This window comes from Cibotium barometz, chromosome 44 (genome assembly GCF_041138505.1).
Source record: "Cibotium barometz isolate CiBa-2024 chromosome 44, ASM4113850v1, whole genome shotgun sequence".
Taxonomy (NCBI): Eukaryota; Viridiplantae; Streptophyta; class Polypodiopsida; order Cyatheales; family Cibotiaceae; genus Cibotium; species Cibotium barometz.
The window spans coordinates 38,711,708-38,736,688 of NC_141089.1; the positions used below are offsets into that span (position 1 = coordinate 38,711,708).

A 24,981-nucleotide genomic window follows, 5' to 3' on the forward strand; every position below is an offset into this window, starting at 1 on the left:
CTTTGTAACCTCAAAGAAAGAGTTTAACTAGCCACGTCTTCCAACCTGGATGGTATTTGGATTGTCAACTACCTAAAATGCTTACAGCAATAACCATCCATAATGCAGGCCTAACACATGGGCCTACTATTTACATAAGCTTCACAAATGAGAGAATTCCACCAATAGTACCCCATAGAGCAACAAGATGGTTTCACAAGCCCCTTCTTGAAGCTCATCACACCAAATAGATATGGGTGTTGAGTCTTCATGGAGGATCCCTTCCCAACAACCCTAATATATGAAGATCTATGCTCCTTAAAACCTACACATCAGCCCCCTATTTTTCCCCACTTCATGGTGTAAAACTTGGAAAGCCTTTGCAGCCTTCAATAAAGAGGTCACCTGCCTTTGCAGCCAAAAAGAAAACCTTTATGATCATCTCATACATTTCTTACCAAAATGGATTTCCACAGCATAAAAATCATCAATGTTCATAAAATTTTGTGTAATCCTTGATGTAAAAGTAGCCAAATGAGCACGCTAGTTTGTGTGAAAGAGAAGAATGTAACCCATGTAAAAACGTCGCAACCACATGAGTATGTGAGGATATGTGTGCAAACTATGAATGGAAATGTGCCTCTAGCTCCAAAAATATCCTTTAAAAACATTATATGTTCTACCCTCCAGCACCGATGATGTAGCCAAGGTAGAAGAAATAGCCAAAATTTGTAACTCTACTCTTAGAAGAGACCTCTAGACCTCAAAGACGGTCAAGTCTCTATCAAGTGGGGGACCTCACTCTTAGAGATGACCTCTAGGTCTCAAAGATAGGTCAAGTCACCATCAAGGGGGGGTGAAAATATGTTGTAAAACCTTGTATCCAATCACCTTGAGTAGCCCAAAGACTTGGCACCAAGGGGGGGTGTTGAGAAATATGGTGCCAAAGAGCACAAGGAAGAGATAGGGAGTGAGAATGAGTAGCCAAGAAAGTGCAAAGCATAGCATGCAGGGATTTATCCCACATTAATGTACAAACCTCCTGTAGGCATAAAATACACCTTTCCAACCCATAGGGTTATTGTTGACAATGATTTGGACTTTCAAACTCCTTTCAACTTTTACCACACATGCATATGACACTTGCATTTATTGGTTCTAATTTTGGTTTACTGAGTGTTTCCCATATATTTCAGAGGACATCAAGTTATGGCTTGGTATTATGTCAGTTATAGTGATGCTTGTGTTATGGTTTCCAACCACATACACTTGAATGTTAATCCTTGTAAGCTCAATATCTAGGTCTTCATCCTTCATAAATGATAGTGTAGCCATATTGGCTACACTTTAGAGTTTCGTACACCCACCTTTTCGGAACCTGCAATTTCACGGAAACTCATTTTTTCACGAATAACATTTTCATGCTTGAATTTTTCATGTCTTACCTTTTCACGTCTAACTTTTTCACGCCTAACTTTTTCACAATATACTCCATGGGAATTACAATATCAACCCTACAGGATCAACTAAAACGGTGTATTCCTAGGTGCCACTTTGTAATATGTTTGGTATGACCACATGTAAAAATGCCACAACCACATGAGTATGTGAGCATATGTGTGCAAACTATGAATGGAAATGTGCCTCTAGCTCCAAAAATATCCTTTAAAAGCATTATATGTTCTACCCTCTGGCACCGATGATGTAGCCAAGGTAAAAGAAATAGCCAAAATTTGTAACTCTACTCTTAGAAAAGACCTCTATACCTCAAAGAGATAGGTCAAGTCTCTATCAAGTGGGGGACCTCACTCTTAGAGATGACCTCTAGGCCTCAAAGATAGGTCAAGTCACCATCAAGGGGGGGTGAAAATATGTTGTAAAACCTTGTATCCAATCACCTTGGCACCAAGTGGGGTTGTTGAGAAATATGGTGCCAAAGAGCACAAGGAAGAGGTAGGGAGTGAGAATGAGTAGCCAAGAAAGTGCAAAGCATAGCATGCAGCCACATGAGAAAAGGAATTTATCCTATATTAATGTACATATCCAAGGGTGTATCTCCTCATATAAAAGGGAGCCATTTCAAGCAATGAAATCATATCACTTGCACACATCTCAAGACTTTTTATAAGTACAAGTCTTAATCTTGTAACCTGATGTGCTTGAGTCTATTGCACATACTCATCATCATCATGAGTAAACTTAGATTACATCCATCTTAGATCAATCATGTTTATTTAGTTTAGATTAGTGTCTATTTAGGAAGTGATTTTGTCATTAAGAGAGCTCAATCCATGATTCTCAACAAAAAATAGCCCACATACAAAAAATAGTTACATGCTCTTGCATAGGCTTCCCCTTTAGATAAAATAAGAGTTGCTTTTACCAAAAGCCTAAATAAATCCTTCCTATGCAAATCACTAAAGAAAAATATATGTAAAATCCCAAGGCCTAGTTCACGTGCAACTAAATTAATAGATCCATACCCATGTATAATAAAAGTGGGCAGCTAACAAAATATAAAAATATATTATAGTAAATATCAAAGCCAAAAGACCAAAATCATTACTATCCTGTTAAATTTACAGCAATGTAATGAGCTATGGTGGATCAAATGCTAGAATCAACATCATTAGAAAAGAGATTAGACGATAATTAAGACATGATTAGTGAGCAATTAATTGATAGCTTAATGTAGGCATGGATAATGAAAAACGAGCAAATTCTCACTAGGCTAATGTCTCAATTTATAGAGTTTACATCCAAGCATCTAATCCCACTGATCTCTCCTTGATTCACTCCACCTCTTTTGCTTGATTCTCTCCACCTCTTCCCAGAATATCTCCACACCTCCTAAATCTTCTCATGCTACCCTTTATTCTCTCCCAGTAGATACTTCTCACCTTTTCATAGCTTCTCACTCATTTACATATTCTCTTTTACAGCCTCTTGCTAAGGGCTTGTTCCCGCACACACCCTATTCACTTGTATATTTCAACACCTCCCCTCAAGTGAATACTCCTAGCACAGCTGGACCCTATACCAAATTTTCCTCTTACTTGGTAGTGCCTCAAGTCCCTAAACTCATAGTCCTTGACACACACTCTCTCTCTCTATGTGTCTAAGGCTACTACAAGTGCCCGTGACCTTGACTAAAGTGCTCACACATACATCTACCACATGGCCTATATCATCGGTGGCTCAGAGGTGGTTTTACTCGGTTGGGGCAGGTTACATTCGGTTGTGGGATTTCTCTCTCTCTCTCTCTCTCTCTCTCTCTCTCTCTCTCTCTCTCTCTCTCTCTCTCAGAAAAGATGTTCTGACTCCACTTCCTTAGGAGCCTCCACATGAAGTTTACCGATGTCGTTTCTTCTCCACTGGGTTTGCTGTAGCAGTCTCTTGCCATGTGTCCTGGCTTTCCACAGTTGTGGTAAATGAAAGTCCTTCCTCCTACTCTACCTCTGCCTCTTCCTTGTCCTCGAGAGAATCCTCCTCAGGTGAAGAATGCTTTTTCTTCTCCAGCTGTTGAGTCGAGTCATTTCTTCTCTTTGACCCTGGTCTCTTGCTCTAGTAGAGCTCCTTCTATCTCGTGCAGCTTCAATTCAGGTACATTCTTTAAGGTTACTACAATGTTTTCATATTCACCTTTGTCCACACTCTTTAAAAGCACTGCTAGTGCCTCATCATCTTCTACCTTTTTGCCAATGGCTGCCATTTGTTGCTTAATGCTTTTATATTTGTTCAAGTGTGTAATTAAAGGTTCACTTTCCTTCATATCCAGTTTGTAGAATTACATTAACAGATTTATCTTTGAATTTTTTGCTTGAGTGACAAATAATTTATTGAGTTCATCCCATGTATCTTTTGCCCATTATATCCCTGTGATGTGATGAATGATTTCATCATTTAAACTGAGTGCGATAAGTCCTAATGCTTTCTCATTCCTGCTCTTCCACTCATTTTTCCCCCTCACCTCTGGGCATTCATCTCTTCCTTCAACTAGCCCCCACAGATTTTTCCTCATGAGCAGATACATGGTTTTTGTTTGCCATGTATAAAACTGCTCCCCATTAAATTTGGCTATCTCTTGTGTTATGTTCATGATGATGATGTGAAGGGGGTCTTACCTCTTGATCTAATTTCAAGATTCAAGGGCAGTGTCTACCCTTTTACAACTCAATCTGGTGTTAAGGTATGATTACAACAGATTTATCAGCATAAATTCACCAGAAATTACATTAAACCAAGATTCAAGGACAGTGTCTACCCTTTTACAACTCAATCTGGTGTTAAGGTGTACATTAAACTAAGGGTAACAAATCTGTACTGAATGGTTGGAGTATCAAATCATCTCCGAATTGCAATCTAAACTTATAAGGATCTGTATCAGATACCCAATGGTTAATTTGAACCCTTAATTGCATCAAAATATAGTGATTAGTACTGATTAATCATTGATTAACAAAATAATCCTTTGTTTTGTGTGCAAAAAACAAAGTATACGGAGAGTCCAGATCTGGGGCCTTAGAGTTCAAATGAGCTCAACCCCTTTCAAGGCCATCAATAGCAATTAGTCTTGTAGAGGATTAAGCTAAGAAACACAAGATTTGACCAAACATTGAATGCTTAATCTCTGTTTTACCAGTCACCTGTAGATTTGATGGAGAGCTTGGATCTCACTGTAGACTTGATGAAATAAAAAACTGTCTTCACCAGCTTGTAGAGCACCCTTAAAAACCCCTGGGGCCAAGAGGAATTAGACCCATTGTATCTGGTGCAGACAAGATCTCCATTTCCCTTCAAAAAAAAGATGCCTGAGAAATCGCGAAAAACTGCAGCATGCGTCGACGGTTTGTTGATGTGATTAGATGAGCTGAAGCACAAGGAGTATGGCTATGTTTGGCTAGAAGGTTTTAGGCCAATTTTATGTGTGAAGGGAGAGAGAGCTCCTCCACCAGCTAGGGGTACAGAAGCTATTTGAAAAAAGAGGTAAAAACTTGACTATCTATTAATCTTAATTAACTAGGTGATTAGCAAGATAATGGGCTCATAAATTTGATGGATTCTAAGCTAGGCTCTGATACCATGTTAAATTTGCAGCAATGTGATGAGCTATGATGGATCAAATGCTAGAATCAACATCATTAGAAAAGAGATTAGATGATAATTAAGAGTGAGCAATTAACTAATAGCTTAATGTAAGCATGGCTAATCAAAAATCAGTAAAGTTTCATTAGGCCAATGCCTCAATTTATAGAGTTTACATCCAAGCATCTAATCCCACTGATCTCTCCTTGATTCACTCCACCTCTTTTGCTTGATTCTCTCCACCTCTTCCTAGAATATCTCCACACCTCCTAAATCTTCTCATGCTACCCTTTATTCTCTCCCAGTAGATACTTCTCACCTTTTCACAGCTTCTCACTCATTTACATATTCTCTTTTTCAACCTCTTCCTAAGGGCTTGTTCCTGCACACACCCTATTCACTTGTATATTTCAACATATCCTACCAAAGCCAAAATACTAAAGGAAAAACCTTCCCGGTAATTGCTCACACTAAATCGCCATCATATCCTAGGCATACTGGCTTTCGAGCACAAGACTCGTCAATCTCACCAACCTATAAGTTGTCCATTCAAATACGTAACACATTAGCAAGACCAGCTAAAATTACACAACAGTACATAAGCATTAAATCTAACACTTAATTCCCACCATTCCTAAATTCATATGTCCTACACATGGAATATTCGAAATCACCTATGCCATGCTACGAACATAGGTAATTAGGCATCCCCTAATTACCCACAGAGAGACGGACGAACAAACCGTAACATCTCTCCTGCTTGGGATAGCAATTGTCTTTAGTTGCGTCATATCAAAACAACTGGTCTATGTTTGAAAAAGTAAGATTAGATGAGGTTGGGATAGGGGTGAAAAAACCACTGGGAAAAACTTGATCAACACATAATGCATATATGCAACAAACCAATCAAATTAACATATATGAAATGAGTCTAAATGTCTCATACCATGAAGACACATTCCACATCCAATCATAAGATAGTAAAAGATAGAAGACATAAATATGTCTGCTGTAAGTACATGAAATGAATCCGATGTCCCATACCACAAGATTAACTTCACATATCACTCCTTCATCATAGAAGTTTGAGATGGAGTGGCCAGTTTTCTCTGAAACTTAAATTTCGACATAAATTTTCTTTATATTAAATTTGTTTAATACATACCTAAAGTGTGAAAAATATTTAAAGTATGCATGCTAAAATCTATTCTTACTTGAGAAATGAATAATAATCTAATGAATTTATTTTCTAAATCTTATTGTAAAAGTAAAGACGATTTTTAAAAGAAATTTACATGACTTTCTTGACAATGTGAATCGTTTGGGAAATAAAATCAACATATACCTCTATCGTTAATAGTGTATTGGTGATGATAGCCTATTGCCTAAGATTTTTGTCATCAATTGCGAGAGTAGATAAGAACTTGTTCTTATTTTTTGTCGGACAGTCTTTAGCATAATGTCCTTTGTGACAACATCTGTAACAAATAAAGACAGACTTCTTGAGCTTTTTGTTATTAAGAGAGCTACAAGTGTCTATGTTCTTGATTTTGATAACTTTGTTAGTTCTTTTTTATTGCTTCTGCTCAATCGTTTGAAAAGTTTCTTCTAGAATTTATGTCAAAGTTTTCATTCTTTATATAAGAATTGCGAATAGACTCAATTTGTTCTTGAATTGTGGGGTGTTGTGGTAAATCTTCCATAGCTAAAAATTTTAAAAAAAAATATTTATGATGAGAAGAATAGTAGAGATTACATATCTCATTGTTTTAGTGTGGTTGAAATTATCTGGCAAAAATAATTTAACACTCCAAAAACATATGAATCTATATAGACTTTCTCTTCATACGAAATATAAACTTCTTAAATCAAATATTAAAGAAGGACAAAGATAACAATAAAGGTTAGATTTTAGAGTGGCTATTGCAATCTTATTAGAAATAACAATTCAAGTGAAACTTGACATGATTAAAAAATAAAATATAAACTAATTATTGATATCAAAGTTGAAGAAACTTACCTTGAGTTGAAAAATTTCACTTAAACCTAACACTTAGTTCCTGCCATTCCTAAATTCATATTTCAAATTTAGTTCTTGCCATTTCTAACTCTAACACTTAGTTCCTGCCATTCCTAAATTTGAAATAGATAAAAATAAAATTTGAAATAGATAAAAATAATAATTATAACAAGTTTAATAATAACTTTACAATCCTCTAGTAATACGAATGTGATAAGGTACAATTATTTTCTCGGGTGATAACTTAGTTTTAAGGTAATGAAGTCAAGTAATAAATTCCTTATTATACATTGCTGAGTTATCCTTTATGCTATATCCCCGAATGATGTTTATTTATTCCATGATGTGACAAAAACATATGTTCGAAGCAAAAACCTTGATGTTGCCAATGGATACCATGACGAAACATTCTTCATGGTTACGTATCCAAATCTTTGACTATTCGTCATCTTGTTGATTATTGAAGATCTATTGAAAAAGAGTACCATTCCATTCGGATAGATAGGCTAGATAACTACACTCTGCCATGAGAAGTGGGAGACTAATAAAATACAAAAATATCTCATAGTAAATATCAGAGCCAAAATACCAAAATCGTTAAAACTATCCCGCCAAAGCCAAAATACTAAACGAAAAACTTTCCCAATAATTGCTCATGCTAAATCCCCGCCATCATGTTCCAACCATACTAGCTTACGAGCACAAGGCTCGTCAATGTCACTAATCTATAGGTTACCATTCTGACACATTACAAATTAGCAACACCTGCTAAAATTACACAATAGCACATAAGCATTAAATCTAACACTTAGTTCCTGCCATTCCTAAATTCATATTTCCTACACATGGAATATTTGGAATCACCCAAGTGCCATGCTACAAATATAATGGTGATTAAGCATCCCCCAATAAACCACAGAAGGATGAATGGACAAACCGTAACACTTCTCCGATAAGATAGTGGTGTAATACTATCCAACACCTCATGCAGCTTAGCCTCATCAAACTCTTGGAAATCATTTCCATCCTTAGCAAGTAACATGTCTATGACTAAATCCTACCCAACTATCACCTCGATATTCTTACAAGATGTATACAGATTCAACTGAGCACGAATTTTCACCATATCGTCTACTTGTTTTGTATGCTTCTTGATAGACCAACTTCAATTGGATGATCATGTGTACCAACATGAATAGCACATCTAGCGGTGTATTCCCTATCAAGTGGAATGAAATAATAAGTATATGCATCAAAGGCCTTCACACACTCTGGTGGTAATCAACAATGCTTACATTTTAATGTCCCATTCCCCTTATATAAAGGTCCAACTGAGGGTAGCCTCCTTAGCTTTCCTTTCCATTGATACTCATTGACCATGCATGTCCTCTATGTGTAAGACGATAACCATAGCACCCACACATTCTCACAATACCAATACCAGGGAAGGTGAAAACAACTAAACTTTTAACTTTGTTTTTTAGAAAAACATTATGTTTAAAACAAAACTTAATCTAAAAAGAACATAAATCTAAACCTAAAAAAATAAAACTTACCTAGAACACTCAGTGCAAAGAAGTGAAGGTCGACAAGGAGCAAGGAAGCGAAGGGCAGCGAGATCTTAGGGTTGTTCTCTCTCTCTCTCTCTCTCTCTCAAATTTCACCGCATATCAAAATGCTACAAAACAAGGAAACAAGGTACTGTGATCTCTCTCTCTCTCTCTCGCAACGTTCGGGCTCCAAATAGCACCGTGTATTGATACACAATCCTGTCAACCCTCACCACCACAAACACCGGTGTTGATATACTTGGTTGTATTGATACGCACGAGCACCTTTGAGAGAAGCAAAGGCTCTCATTGAGGGACCAGAAACACCACTTCGGTCGCAGCAGTAGGCCTTCGTTTGCGCCTTTTTCTTCTTTGCTTATAAGCGGCCACTCCTTCCTTTGCAGGCAAACCAATCAGCAAGAGAATCGCTACTCTCTCTCTCTCTCTCTCTCTCTCAGTCGGGGATGTGAAAGGGCTCCAAAAAGCACTGCGTATTCTCAACCCTCTTCTTGTTCTCGATTTTAAATTTTAGAAACAGGGGAAGATTTCACTTGAATTTTTTTTACTTGAGTCAATAGTATGCAATGAGGGTTGAGTGTTTTCTTGTACCATCAATGAGTATGTGCCCCAATTCATTTGAAATTTTTGAATCGCTCTTGCAAAAGAGTGATGAGTGATGTACTTTATCTAGACGAGTAAGAGTAGAAAGTAGTAAAAAGAATACATGGTGTAGCAAAAGGATTTGGGGGAGGGGGAGGTTCCATGCATACTTATAAAGTGATCAATCAATGGATTCTTATAACAATGGTGAATGGCTAAGAACTTCAATGCATACTTATACCAATGGTCACTAGGTAAACCTATGGTTGGTTTGTGTAAGAATTCCCTATTTAGCTTGTTAAGAAAATTGTGTCAAAATTTGAGTGGGTGCACAGAGGAGGAGGGCCGTAGCTGGCGATATGCTTAGAGGAGGGGATGAGGATGATAGGAGGGAACCCTGAAACGTTGAGGGCCTATAAGGCTCCTTAGATCGTGAGTCCAGCTTCGGTGTTCGGGTGATAACCAACAGGCCAATCCGACGGTCAAAACTGCGGGCACTTGCTTTTCATAAAAGGTTAGCAACCTCGGATAGTGAAGTCATTTTGGATTTTTTACTTGCTTTGGTCATGTTCCATTCATCTAATGCATGTGTGGTCTTTACATCTTCTACACCATCATGTCTAACAATGCCTTTGAAGGGCTCTATTTAAAATGCAGTATGTCTTATGTTTGGCATAACAAAGCACTACATATTGATACACGATGCTTTGTCTACAATATGCTTCAAGTAATTCATAATGTCATTGAAGTCCAACTTTGTAGTTATGCCAAAGCTGAGTGTTGACAAGGTTGGTCGTGCAAGATGGTTTTCATGTAGATGAGAGCAAGTTAGCTTTCCTAAAAGATAATTGAAAGAGTATACTGCCAATTATCATCAACTGAGAGACCTAGTTTCAAGTGGGAACCATGAGATACAAAGGCAGCCTTACTAACCTTTTTGCAAAAGTATCATTGGCATGAAAGACAAGGAGAATATACTAAATATTAATGGTCATACTAGTCATTGGTCACAAAAAGATCTTAAAAGCTAATATACATGGATAAAAATTAGGGATTGGTTGAAATGATAAAGCAAGTAGATTGCATAATGATAGGTGACAAGAAACTTAATCTGCATGCTCACAACATTTCCTACAAAGATACCCTAATGTAAACTTTGATATGTAGGTAAAGGTAAGAAGTCAAAATTTTCTTTTGTTAATTTAATCACTCTTTTGGGAGCAAATCTTGAAAACATCTAAGTTTGTGAGTTTTAAATTTTTGAGTTTGGAGCATGTTCAAATAATTTGGAGCGTATGGTGCTCTAGTGTTGTGATAGGTGATAACCATGAGTCCAAGATGGGGGAGGAAGACACCATGGCACTCTACTCGGGGAAGGACGACAACTCCATGTTCCACCACACAGTGAAGGAGGAAGAGATATTTCCTTTAGTCTTGAGATAAGCATGTAGAAGGCTGTTGTCTTGACTAATCATCTCTTCCTTTTTAAGAACATTGATTCCTCCAATGGGGATCCCAATGGGAATTCATGGCTCAAGAACTAAGCAATCTCATAGCTACATCTTGGCACTACGCTAATAGAGGAGTGCCAGAAGATTTTCCTCAACTCTTATTGGTGGCTCTTCACTCAAGATCCATGATATATAGTCCGCTCTTACATATGTTGATCGTTTTCTTATTGAGACAGTAAAATCAAACTCAAGAAGAAGAGATAGCCACCCTGTGATGATCTGCCCCATTGTGCATGGTTGTTTTATCAAATTTTCAACAATGTCATGATGTGTGCGTTGGTCTTCCTAACGAGTTTCATCGCGCATGTGCCTTACTCTTTGGTATGTAGGTGCTTAATGTTCTCAACCCAAAGCTTGGTCATCAATGGGTGTCTAGGGTGCTAGGCTTGAGGTATGACAATCCAGATTCTATGATCACCCTACAGAAATTGAGGTCTTTGGCCAATGCTGAGATACGAGAAGACAAAAGGTTGATGTTGTTGTATCTATTGTATTTAAACAAGAGGATGAAAGATATTTATGGTATGCCAACTACAGATAATGATTATCGAGTGTATGTTCATTCTTTACTCTTTATACTTAACTTGTATATAAGATTTGCATGAGTCTGTATATATTATGTCTAAGGTCTATCTTTCTTGATGAGTAGGTGGTTGGGTTGTGAATGCTTTTCGAAAAAGTGGAGGTAGAAGTATTAAGGACTTCGGATGACCTTGAGAGGCTGTGTATTGGGGCCCTTGGATCTTCCACAGGACTATACCTTGCAAGATTATATGGAGGGGATCAAACTAGACTAGAAAGTACATGTTTGCTCAGGTGAGGGCAAGAGAGAAATCCTTGGAGGTAGAGCATCAAAGAAGGGGGAGGGAAGTCATTAAAGAAAGAGGAATGAACCATGTATGGTAGCTTGTCTCGTGTGGCGTTCAGGTGAAGCCTGTACTTCAATCACTCTTATTTTATTTCACACTGACATTGGAAGTGAATCTTTTACATGTGGTTTTGAAATGTTCTTTATTAGATGATGTCATGAGAAGATATATTTCTCATTTAGTGGGAGAGAAAATATTGAGAGGATTACCCGATCATTGTAAGGGATGGCTTGATAAAAGTAATAAGGATACATGTATGTATCCTAAAAGCATGTATAACCTCTTAGAGTGGAAGATAGTTTAATGTCCATGGTGGATCAATCTTAGAAGTGGACTTGTTTTAGCCAAAGAGAGAGAGAGATTTTCACAGTCATTCCAAGAAGATCAATGGTTCTATTGAGGATGTGCACATTAGCAGGACTTGCACAACAAAAACTATCAACAAACAAGAAGGTGAGATGATGGTTCTCACTAGTAGAGATGAATGGATATTCTTAGCTTGTCTCTTATTAAGTTTGCTAATGTTTTGTCTTATTTTGTTCCATCTTGTTTGTAGTGCAAGAGGAAGTCAACAAGAGTGTGCCACGGGACAATGCAGAGCATGTGGATGTTGGCAAAGGCGAAAAAGGTAAAACGGTGGTGTCTACTACCTTGATGTGAACTGTACATATAACGGTGGTGTCAGACATATAGACATTTAGTTTATTTGTATTCAATGCCTTGCAGATGATATGATTGTAAATAGGGAGATGGTGCCTTTTGTATATATGCCTGCATTGCCAACTACTATGTTGTGCCCCTATGGCAATGTTGTGCCCTATGGTTGTATGGTGGGCGACTACTTGTCTATGAGGCAAGACTTTGTGGAAGGAAATAAGAATCAATCTTATAAGGTTGTGCATGAGTTCTTTGCTAAGATTGCTAGAGATGACCATGAATACAGAGGATGGGGATGCATGTTGTGTGAGGAGAATTTTGGTGATGCTTGCTTGAGGGATTAGAGCCCCAGCAAAAATCTATGGTAGGTGTGAATTTGAGAAGAAGTATATGTATGTAGTCCTTCAATCTTGATAGTTTGAGGTTTGAAGGAAGTTGATTGAGTGCATGTGGAGAGTGATGAAAATGAGTTATGGTTGATGATGTGCATGGTTGATGATACATGTTCATATGCATCTAGTACCCATATGGTAAACCTGTCCACTTTGTAGCAGAGGTCTATTGGGGGTATGAGTCTAAGAGAGGATGGCTATAAATGTCATAGGATGCCCATGATGTGAAGATGTTAGGGGATGTGTGAATGTGTGTGAGATGGTGTTAGGGATGTCCCATGGTTGATCATATACATAATGATGATGCATTTCCATGTGCCTCCAATATCCATGTATAGGGAACTTGTCCACTTGGCATTAGGAAGAGCTGTTATCAGTCGGGAAGAACACAAAAGAAGTATGAGTAAAAGGTGGTAGTTTTTTCTAGGTGATTCCTAATTGGGAGTCAACATGCATCTCTACGAGGGGAAAGAAGCAAAAACGACGAGATGAGGAGTAGGAATTGAGGATTGGAGAGGATCATCAAGCTGGAACAGAGGTGGATAGAAGAACAAGTACCTGTGTCAGAAGATATGTGAGAATGTTATGTGCACATTATATGTGCATATACTAGGAGGCTGACCCACCCCAGGCATGTGAACATGGGAGCATGGGAACATGATCTAGTGGAGCAAGGGTTAGGTTTAACCTTGGGTTGAGGTTAGGGTCAGGCAACCAAGGGTCACACATGGAAATGGAGAGTTAAGAGTCACTTGAGGGCCCTCCTATATAATAGGGGCATGGGGACTCTCACAGGATGTTCTCTTGTGTAGAGCATTGTGTCTACTCTCTTGCCATTTCAAGCAAGAGCTAAGTGCTGCTGGAGTCAAGTCATATCTCTTATTGTGGTATGGGACACTAAGGAAAGATATGTGAAACTTCATTGTATTTATGTGTGCACCCTTCGGCTTGGGGGTGGTTGGGTGGATGAGAATATGCTTGGCTCATGCATGTTTATGCATGGTTATTAGCTAGAGAGATCTTTAGGGTTTTAATAGAGAAGCTTCTAGAGGATTTGAACAATTCGGACTTGGGGAACGTGGAACCAGAGAAGAGAAAACTATGCAGGTGGAGGACTAGCTGAATTGGAGGGCCTGGGCACTTATAGAACTCACTCTATTAGAACTTGGCTCTTCCCCAAGACACTTGGTGATTGAAGCTGGTGTTAGTTGTGGGTTGGTAGTTTCTTTTGTTGGGAGGTCATCACTGGGAGCTTCTTCTTCTTCACTTGGTTCAAGCTATTTAGCATTAAAAGCATAAAATTTTCATCTTTTTTTTTTTGCTTACTCTTGAGAGCTCAATTGAGAATGAATTTTTGTTAGATTTGTATATAATAGAATGTAATTTGGGTGTTGTGTGTGTGTTGAACTAAAGGAATCTGCCTCTAATTATACTGGTTTAATTTCAGCAGTTGGGTGGGTTGGATTGGGTCTCAGAGATTGAGCAGGGATTGCTAATATGGATTGGGTCTCTGATTTATACGAATCACTTGAAGGGAGATCATCAGTGAATAGACGATTCTAAATTGGGTGGTCTCAAGTTTGAATTGGACAAAATCAATTGGGGAACACAGTAGCAAAAATATGTCTCTTGTGTTTTGTCTCCAGTAATCATAAGAAACATAGAAGGTATATTTCTCTAGGCTATCAGGAAGTAAACCCATTTGAAACAAATTTGGTTCCATAGAGTGTGTGAAATAAGACAAGTTGATCTAGAATTAAAGAAAAGTATAGGATCAGAGGTGTTCAAAGTGTGAGCTATTAATAACGGTTTTTCTCAGGTTCAAGGAGAGTGACAGTCCAATGATCTAGGGGACTAGTGAAGTGCAAGGGAGTGAGTCTACCTCTTTCAAGGAAACAAAAGCAGTCGGTTTGGATCTTTTTTTATCAACAATGGCTTAGGAGAGATCTTTTGGATTGTTAGGTTCTTCAGAGTTGGTGATTTGGGAGTCCCTAGTTCTTGTATTTATACATCTTACCCATGTGTGGTGTCAGGTGGTGTTAAGATGCCATCATCCAGAACCCTCACATGTTTTGTGCCCCCGTTGAGGAACATACAATTCTTGTTAAGAGCTTTGACCAGCATGTTCGAATCCATTTGTTGTTGATCAACTCAAGACCTAGGTATGAGATATGAAGTGTTTAGAGGGAAAAGGACTAAAGATATCAACCAATTTTTCAGAAGGATTGAGCTGGCAAGTTTGAGTAGCAACAGGGATGAGGATGCTTCAATTCTGGAGAGAGAGGTTGCATAACACCTCAGTGTCTTTAGCCTATAAGGGATCTAGGTAGGATATACCCTGTGATTCAGAGGCAGGAAGGGGATAGACAAAAATAGGGGAAATGGGAATCAATTGCCCCAGTACAGGGTTAGGCTCAGGGGCCCTTGGGAAATGTGAACATTTTAGAAGCTGTTCGAGAGGGGTAGATGAAGTTAATGTGATGGCCAATAAAAGGACAAGTTCTTCTCTTATTTTTAGCATATATGCCCACAACATGGCCTCATCAATCGTTTAGATAACTCCATGGCTAATCCATTCCATTTGCTTGGCCACCCTTGAGATTTAGATCATGAATTCTACATGGAGAATTGCATCTAGTCCGAAGATTTTTGTAGGCTATCAATGTTTTATAGGCAGTTTGATATGCCCATAATGTCAATGAAACTTTGTGTTATGAGTCTATCCTAGAAGCTTCAATTGTTGTTTAGAGCACTACACATAAGACCTTGTTTGTTCTCTTAGCTTGTCCATTTGTTTACGAATAACAAGGAGAACTGACGGTGAACAACCATAAATTCTTTTAAAAGAAACTCTGCCGCATCATTTAAAAAATGAGTCCCTCGATCACTTATGAATTCTAAGGGACATCCAAACCTTGTGATGTCAGTTGTCTTGGCATCAACCTTGATTGTGGCCTTAGCTTCGACCCATTTGGTTACATATTCCATAGCCAAAATGATATATTACACTTACATGCTTTTCACTACAGGGCTAAGCAGTTCAACAAAATCCATTCTCCACTTAACAAAATGATCTGATAGACATGATTGGTTATCCTATCCCTTTATTGTGGTATTTTGAAGTGATGGCACTTATCACATCTTTTGTCATATTATATAGCATCTCCAAAGAGTGTCGTCCACCACCACAATCCAACATTAGAGGACTTTATAAGTAGTGATTTCACTCTCAAAGTGTCCTCTAATGACTCTTATATGAGCTTGCTCAAGAATATCAACGTACTTACCCTCACACACAGTCTTAGGATGTCATCTCTCCCTTTTTTACAAAATTACCCCGAGATAAGATAGTAGAAGGCTGTTGTCTTGACTAATCATCTCTTCCTTTTTAAGAACATTGATTCCTCCAATGGGGATCCCAATGGGAATTCATGGCTCAAGAACTAAGCAATCTCATAGCTACATCTTGGGACTATGCTAATAGAGGAGTGCCAGAAGATTTTCCTCAACTCTTATTGGTGGCTCTTCACTCAAGATCCATGATATATAGTCAGCTCTTACATATGTTGTTCGTTTTCTTATTGAGACAATAAAATCAAACTCAAGAAGAAGAGATAGCCACCTTGTGATCTGCCCCATTGTGCATCGTTTATTCACTAAATAGAGTAAGGCTTGATGGTACACTAGTGGGATTAGGTAAAGTAAGCCTCTAGACAAGGAAACACCAATGGACACTATATGGCATGTATCTGATACAATAACGAGTAAGTTAGTAGAAATAAAAATCTTTTTTTGCTCCTCCTGTGGTAGTGCTAGGTCAAATTTTTTGGCATCTTCTAGTCCATCATAAGACACCCCCATTTCTTTTGGTTTCTCTCTTTTTTGGTGTTGGTACACACACACACATTTTTGTTCTCAATCTTGTAGTTCTTATAATGTGAGGGGACTTGTCTCCTCTTTTGGGTCACTGTCTCACTAGAACTCACTCCCTAATATTCTTTCTTGATTTTTCCTTCTTGTGTAGCTTTGTTTCATCTTCTCCATCTAGACTTAGAAGTCTTTTTGGAGTCAACTACTTAGGTTAAATCAATGGACTTTTCTTTTGCTAAAGTTTTTGCAATTTCAAACTCTATTTTCAAAACATCATATTCATTAGATCCTTTTAGTTGGTTTTTTCATTAGATCCTTCTAGGTGGAATAGAATTCCTCATTAGTTCTGACGGCTTTGATATAATGCAAATAATGCTCTTCATCCTTGACACTAGGTGGGCCTCTTATTTTTACATGCGCTAGCATTTTTTGCTTCCTCAAAGAAGCTAATATACTTTCAAGAAATTCTTTGAGAATTGCTTGGTATTCCTTTGCTCTTCCTTTGACGCCTCCTCATCATTATCATCATCATCTACTAATCCTAAGGCATAACTTGGTTGAATCTTGCACTAAGCCTATAAGTGGTATGACATTACATTCCTTAGGAGTCGTTTCTTTGAGGTTTTCAATTGGTTCAACTCCTTTTAGTTTTGCAATTACGATAGAGATGGTTTTGATAAGAACATTGTCATATCGTCTTTATCACATAATTGGGTTCCCATTGTTTTAGGACATGTATTCATTCTAGCCAATAGATGCATCCAATTTTCCTCCTCTTTAGGGTCCCTCAATGAAGCAATAGAAGTTTCCTCATCATGCTCATGCCTCTTATAGCTATGCTCTTTCACTTGACATAAGTTTAAGATCTCCGTAAGTGATGTCGTCTTAGACCTTGATAGAGCCATCATGGTCACATCTTTATAGGAATGGTTCTTGTTGAAGTGGAGATCAAGGTAGCAACACACACATGGATGCAAGAAGCAAGGAGAGATAGATGGAAGCATAAAACTCAAAAGTGGATTGATGAGAATGAGTGAAGCACAAGTGACATGACATGATAAGATCCCTTATACACACTCACAAGAGTGCATATACACTCAAGGAAAAAAACATCCAAAAGAGAGAAAAAGTGCCTCAATTTATTTATTAGCCTACGTCCACACATCACTACCATGTAAATGGCTACAAATCCCATCTATACTAATTAAGTGAACATGTACTTTATGTGTTATATCCCACAAAATTGCATTTTACTACCTTATCATATAGCTTATTACATTGTTGTGCATAGGCACAAAGAGCATAAGCAGGATAACCAAAAATACATAAATGAGCCAAAGAGGGATTTCTACCATTCAAGGCGTCATAAGGGGTAATTGTCTACAAGGCGTGAACATGCCATTGCTCCACATCACTCATAACATGTGTCATAGTAATTAAATAAGCATTATGTGTCAATCTCTCATACTGTCCAACTTATAAAGCCCATGGCTTAGAGTACTGGATACCACACTGATGTCCCCATCACTTCAGTCATGAATTGAACACTTGTCATCAACGAATATGGCCACTAGGCCTGCTGCCCTGGTAATACAGTGGCAGATTGACAACAAGTTCTTTTTAATGCCTAGCACAAACAAGACTTCTCTCACCATTTGTAGTAGTGAGAGAACAACATTACCAACTTCTTTTACTAGATATGAGAAGTTGTTTGCCCATGTAATTATTTCTCCTTATCTCCCTCCTTCCCTCTTGTTAAAAGATCTCTCTTTTTTTAGTATGCTCATCCTAATTTGTAGGTTCCACGGAGTTTGAGAGTCCATTGCACGTTTTGTATAAGAAGATTGAAGATTCATCGTTGAAAACACAAGCACATAGCTTCTCTTGAGAACACAATTTCCCTAATGCTTAAAATCACTATGTTGAGTAAAGTAGAGTAACGTCTCCACAAAGAGAAAAAATGAATCATATTTTTATAAACACTCAAATTATATTATAAATTTTACACTTTTAAATATACATAAATAATTTAATTTAATACATCACTATGTTGAGTAAAGTAGAGTAACGTCTCCACAAAGAGAAAAAATGAATCATATTTTTATAAACACTCAAATTATATTATAAATTTTACACTTTTAAATATACATAAATAATTTAATTTAATACATCATTATGATATGAGAGAACAATTTTTGTATAATGGACATGCCTGAGAGAGAGAGAGAGAGAGAGAGAGAGAGAGAGAGAGAGAGAGGATTCCCATTGTCAACGTTAAAAAATGTTGGTTTCAAGCATTGGTTAAAATGAAATTTTAACCAGAAATAAGAAGAAGATAAAAAAGGAAAATATAAAAATATTTTTTTTGAATTGTGAGTTTGGAGAAAATCCAAATATCAAGAACACCTACCCTTCAACAAAAAGGCCAAAAAGTTTGACATACATGGAAAGTAGTGTAATATATTACATCAATACTACATACACTCCATAAACATACATAAGCTTGTAAATGCATTGTATTATGTATCTATAGATTAGTTTGTAAATGCAAAAAATAAATAAATTAGTAATGTGAGAAAAATTGTGCCAAATAATAATAATTTATATTTAACTTGACTTTTTTTCCCTCTTCCAATTATTTATTATAATATACACTAATAAATATGACTATATTAAAACAATTAAGGTGATAACTTTATGGAAAGGTGTTCATGTTTGGCACCCTGCTTCATAAATTTTCTCCTGGTTGAGTGGAAGAACTTCTTTCTTGGTGAGCATGACCATCTTCTGTCAGCCATCACTGTTGCGAGACAGACCCACTGCGAAACCCTCTTCCCTTCTCTGGCTTCAAAACCCGTCTCTCATCTAAGCAGGAGCTAAAGCTATGGCCCATCATCAACCCTCCCGCCCAATGCGGTGAGCTCGCCATCGCGATCGCCATCTCTACCATCGCAAAGAAAGCAGAACAACACAGAGACCTTCCACCCAGCCATGAACCACAGGCGCGCCACCACTCTCTCCAAGGTTAGTTTCCACCTTTCCCTGCTCCCGCGCCCAACTTCCCCTCCCCACAATCGCTCCTTTCGAAAAAAATTCCTCGTATTCTGCCCTAGCTTCATGTGTTCGTACGTCAAGATAGCGTAGATCCTTCACCCATCAACATGACATCATATACCATCATTTAGCATGAACACGATTCCTTGGCACGTGCTGAGAAACATTCACGTGTTGGGATCCTGATGCATCAACAACATATAACATAAAGCATGGCCCAAACGCTCATATTTACAATGTTTGGTTCGTAGATATGCATAAAGGCAAAGAGGCACCTCGCTGCCCTATACACTCATAGGTTGACATCCAACATGAAACCTAATGTTGCCCATGAATTCTGAACTTTCCACCTTGGAAACTCATGTTTATAATCAAAATAATCTATGGATAGGCAAAGAGATCTTCTGCATGTACCTGTGTATGACTCCCGAAGCCCAGCGTGAGTTCATGAAAATCCCACAAACCACCATCATGCACCATTAACAGCCCAACCACAGAGCACCCCCTAAGCCTGAGGCTAAACGAACACTGATTGTGGACCTTGCCCAAATCCTGGTGTTTCATACCATTGGAGTCATGGTAGAGCTTGGTCATGGTCTGATCTGGGTCCTTGGAATCTTCTGAACTGGATCCTAAATCATGATTGAGCAGTCCACCCATTTATATTGGCTTTGAGTCATTAAGTAACAACTAAACAAAGCAGGCACAAGTCACTTTACACGGAGTCCAGTAGTCATAAGCCTAACCTCATCAATCAAACCAGCCTAATCATGCCCTTATGTACATAAATGTCACATGGGGAACACGATAACGTATCTACTCAGGCAATTCCATGCCAACATGAAACGTGAAGTGGAGAGTCACTTCACACACAAATTATGCTCAAGATTGCACAACCCAAGAGATAGAGAGTAAAACCAAGTTTACAAATTAATATTTGCTGATACAGTAGATGGTTTGCAGATCCTCACGATGTGCTTTGTGGTTGAGGCTTGTAACCGATTTTCCGGCGTGCCATTGTTGTTGCCACCACAATAAAGCAGTGTCTTTGAGTAGGGATACTGCAAAAGTAACCTTTTTGGAGTCAGAAAGAGTCACGGTTTCAGAGTATAACTGTAGTTTGTAGAGCCAGTGGTCTAGGATGCGCTTATTGCACTGGCCACCATAAGATTCAGGGGGTTTAATTTCCAATTTCTTTGTTTTACTAGCTTGTAAAAGACGATACAGAGTTTTAAGGTTGTCGCCTTCTACCTTGGAAGGAATGATGTCCTCGTCTGCTGGTACTGCTGCTGAAGCATCTGCTGTTGGTACTGAACTCGTGTGGGAGTGGCGGTCCGTCTGGAGCTGTTGGATTTGTGAAGCCAAGGACGCCATGGACTTCTGGAGTTGCTGATGGAATTGTTGCTGAAGTTGTTGCAAAGCTTGTTGCCATTCTAGAGGAGCCGGTGTGTCATTAGGTTTTGCGATGACAGAAGATGCTGATGTAGAGGCTGCAAGGTGACGAGGCTTTGGGGGTTTTTGTTGTTGATGACACCGTTGGGCTCTAGTAAGAACCATCTTCTGGAGGATGCGGCATCTGTAAATCCAAGGAGAAGAGGCTATGTGCTGGTGAAGCGGCTATGAACCATCCAGTGTAGTGAGGGCGATCATTTGGGACTGGACTCGCACGAGTCTGCTACTGGTGAAGAAGGTATAGGGGTAGGGACAGTTGTTGGTGTCAAAGGTGTATAATTTGGTGTAGAAGAGCGCACCGTGAATGAAGATGGGTAAATGTTCTCGGAATAGGTGCAATATTCATGAAAAATGATGCTGCACTCGGGAAGGATAGCGCCCAAATAAGGATGACGCCCAAGTACAAAACAGTAATGATCCAGATCTTGTGCGAAAGTATGAACACGGATCACTCACACATCGATCTCTCGGGGGTGAGAAGTCGATGTGGCTATCTGAACACGGTAATGAGTGGGCTTGGGAGGGGGGGGGTGGGGGGGCACACTCACTGGAACAGGGCGGAGACCGGTGGAGAAGCACAGGTAGGAGAGGGCACTATGGACGGTTAGGGTGTAACCTGTAAAAAACTGAATTTATAGGTTTCCTCTGCCATAAGCCGTCTGAGAAGAGGGTAATTGAGTCCACGTGATCTGGGAGGTGCTCTTATACCCGTAAAAAGTGATATTGGCCCTGGTGAGCGGAGAGCACGCAAAAGAATGAAGTGACGGGTTTCCGATATTCTAATGCGCCACATTATGTGAGATTTTAATGCCCAAGAAGATGGAAAAATCACACCTGGAAAATGTTGCCTTAAATGATGCTGTTGCTGTAGGAGAAGCACCAGGGAGAAGGCTACTGTTCGAGGCACTGCTGTCCAACATGCAAGAACCTTCAAAGGGGAGCGAGTTGATCCAAGTAGATATGGTAGATAGCAAGGTGCACATGCTCGAGGCTGAGGGTTGAGTCGGGCTAGAGCCGTCAAGGAGAAGGCAGCTGCAGGTTGGCGCACGCAGAGGGAGGCAATGAAGTAATAAAATCCAGAGTAATACTTTTCCAACGTTCATTGGGAAGTGGAAGTGGTTGAAGAAGACCAATTGAAACTTGTCTGCTAGCTTTCATACGTTGGCACAAAAGACATGCTGTGACAAACTTAATAACATCTTGCTTTATTTGAGGCCAATAATAGTAGCCGTCAAAAGATGATACGTCTTGTTGATGCCTGGGTGTGCAGCATAAGCGACCTTGTGATGTTCTTTCACCAAGACTCTTCGAACATGATTATCATGAGGTACACAAATACGATCCTGATAATATAATAAACCATTCACCAATGTATATGCTCCATAAATCTTCAATTCTGAAGGAGTTGCATTCTGAGAATTGAGAATTCGAAATGCATTTTCAAAATCACGATCCTTTGGATAACGATCCTTGAAACTTTGAGGTATATCCATTTCAACTGTAGAAATAGCCAAGACCGAAGCTGGCGGCATACGACTGAGAGTATCCGCAACCACATTGGTAAGACCAGGAACATACTCGATTGTCATATGAAAATTGGCTAAGAATTCGACCCAACGCGCTTGCCTAGTATTCATAATTGGCTGCGTGAAGATGTATTTCAAAGAATGATGATCTGTTTTCACCACTGAATTTGCACCAAGGAGATAATGTTTCCATTCACGATAGGCATGAACAATAGCCAAAAATTCCTTGTCATATACTGGGTATCTTACTTGAATCGCAGAGTGCTTATGACTGTCAAATGCAATAGCACGTCCTTGTTGCATCAAGACGGCACCAGTGGCAATGTCGGAAGCATCCGTATAAACATCAAAGGGGAGAGTAGGGTCAGGAATAGCCATGACAAGAGTGGTGGTCAAAGCTGTCTTTAAACTTTCAAAAGATTGAGTTGCGGCTTCAGTCCACTTGAATGCAGGAGTGGACTTTAAAAGTTATGTGAGAGGAGCAGCTATTTTTGAAAATCGATGAACCTTTGTGTGATAGAAGTTGGAAAGTCCCAAGAAAGAACGAACATCATGGATGTTTGTGGGAATTGGCCAATTGACAATAACCTGTATTTTCTTTGGATCCACAGAAATACCATCGGCTGAAACAACATGTCCGAGGTACTCCAAGGATGTCTTGAAGAATTCACTTTTGCTTGGATTAATGTAAAGAGCATTGTCACCAAGCACATGGAAAATGATCTTAAGACATGTCTTGTGTTCTTTCATATTACGACTGAACACCAGGGTGTCGTCAAGATAGATAATAACGAACTTGTCCAGAAAAGGACGAAAAAGATCATTCATCAGACTCATAAATGTTGTAGGGGCATTGGTTAACCCGAATGGCATGACCAGGTACTCATAATGATCATATTTTGTGCTAAAAGTTGTCTTATATTCATCATCTTCGCGAATGCGAATCTGATGATATCCAGACTTAAGATCAATTCTGAAGAAGACCTTTGCATGGAGTAATTGATCAAACAATTCATCAACGCGCGTGGAAGAGGATACTTATTCTTGATAGTCAACTTATTAAGGGCGCGATAGTCGATGCAAAGGTGCATAGACTTATCCTTCTTTTTCACCAAAAGTACTGGAGCTCCAAAAGGGCTTTTGCTTGGTCGAATATGTCCTTTCTCCAAAAGTTCAGTGAGTTGTTGCTGTATCTCTTGAGATTCCGTAAAAGAAACTCGATATGGAGCATGAGTAGGGGGAGCACTACGAGGAAGGAGATCAATAGCATGGTCAACTGGTCGCGGAGGTGGGAGAACCGCTAGAAGCTCTTGAGGAAAAAGATCCAAGTATGGAGCAAAGAAAGGTTAGTCATGGACAAAGATGTCTCAGTCAAAGGCTGTGACACTTGTGGTCTGGTCTGTATGAATACTAGACCAATGTTGCCACCAAGTGACTGCCTCACCACTGAGATGGGGAGCCGCTACGTGGACTCTATCCCGAGGGTCTGTGATCCTAGCTAGTGGAAAATGAGCATTAAATTGATGAATAAATTGATTAATTGTGGAATGATCACACTTACCATCATACTTACTGAAGTTTGGCTAAGTTCGAATGACGGTGGTTGATGTTGCGGACTCCTGGCTAGTGGCACCTATGGCTGGGGAAACTGAGGAGAGATGCTGGTACCTCATGTGTATGGCCTCCTTTTCCGTTGGTGCTCGAGTAACAGTCGTTCTCGATCAAGCTCACGTTGGTGCTTCCGAACGGCGAGTTCAGCTTGACGCCGGTCTTCGTCGATCCTGCGTTGTGCTTCCTCATAGTCCCGTCTTTCTGCTTTTTCTTGTTGCTTTCTAGCTTTTGCTTTTGCTTTTTCTTCTCTCCTTCGGGCCTAATCCTCTCTCCTTCGTTGTTCCGTCTAAAAGAAGAGGGAGATGTAGGCGGGTGCTGTTGGAGGCGGAGGAGGACGTGTTGCTGCTGCCTCCAAGAGTTGGAGACGCTCCATGAGCAGCTGGTTTTGAGCTCTAAGAAGAGCTATGGTGTCTGCTGTAGACGGAAGAGCAAGGTCTCCTTTGGGGGAGACATCTTCCGGCTGATGAGTACTCTCCTCTGTAGACATGATGCTAAAGTCAGTGTCGTGTCGGAACGCAATCTTACCATCCAAGGATGCCTTCATGCTAGGATACGGTGTGTGTGGACAAGCTGAATCTGATACCAGTGTAACATGCAGTGGAAGTATTCGTATTGGAGATCTTGCTGGAAACTGGTCCGAGAATGATTGTATTGTTGCATTTATATACTGTGGACTGCTGTAGGCTGAACGGTGATTCCCATGGGTGCTGAAGAGGCAAAAACGCAGGCCTGATGTGAAGGGGGGACTGCTAGTTGCAGGTGGGTATGCTCCTAGGGCTGAGGAGGAAGACGCTTGGATTCTGAA

General features: G+C 39.3%; 1 protein-coding gene across 4 annotated transcripts in view; it reads left to right on the plus strand.

The window, feature by feature from the left end:
• Nucleotides 1-19,221: 19,221 nt before the first annotated feature.
• Nucleotides 19,222-24,981, plus strand: part of LOC147613264 (uncharacterized) — a 229,187-nt gene continuing 223,427 nt past the window's right edge. For 2 of the 4 annotated variants that reach the window (XM_086782543.1, XM_086782546.1), the window contains exon 1: nt 19,231-19,557. In XM_086782543.1, coding sequence (XP_086638669.1) covers nt 19,525-19,557 — 33 coding nt within the window. In that variant the 5' untranslated portion in view covers nt 19,231-19,524. Of the gene's footprint in view, nt 19,558-24,981 lie in introns of all 4 variants that reach the window. The other 2 variants (XM_086782544.1, XM_086782547.1) reach the window with 2 other exon arrangements.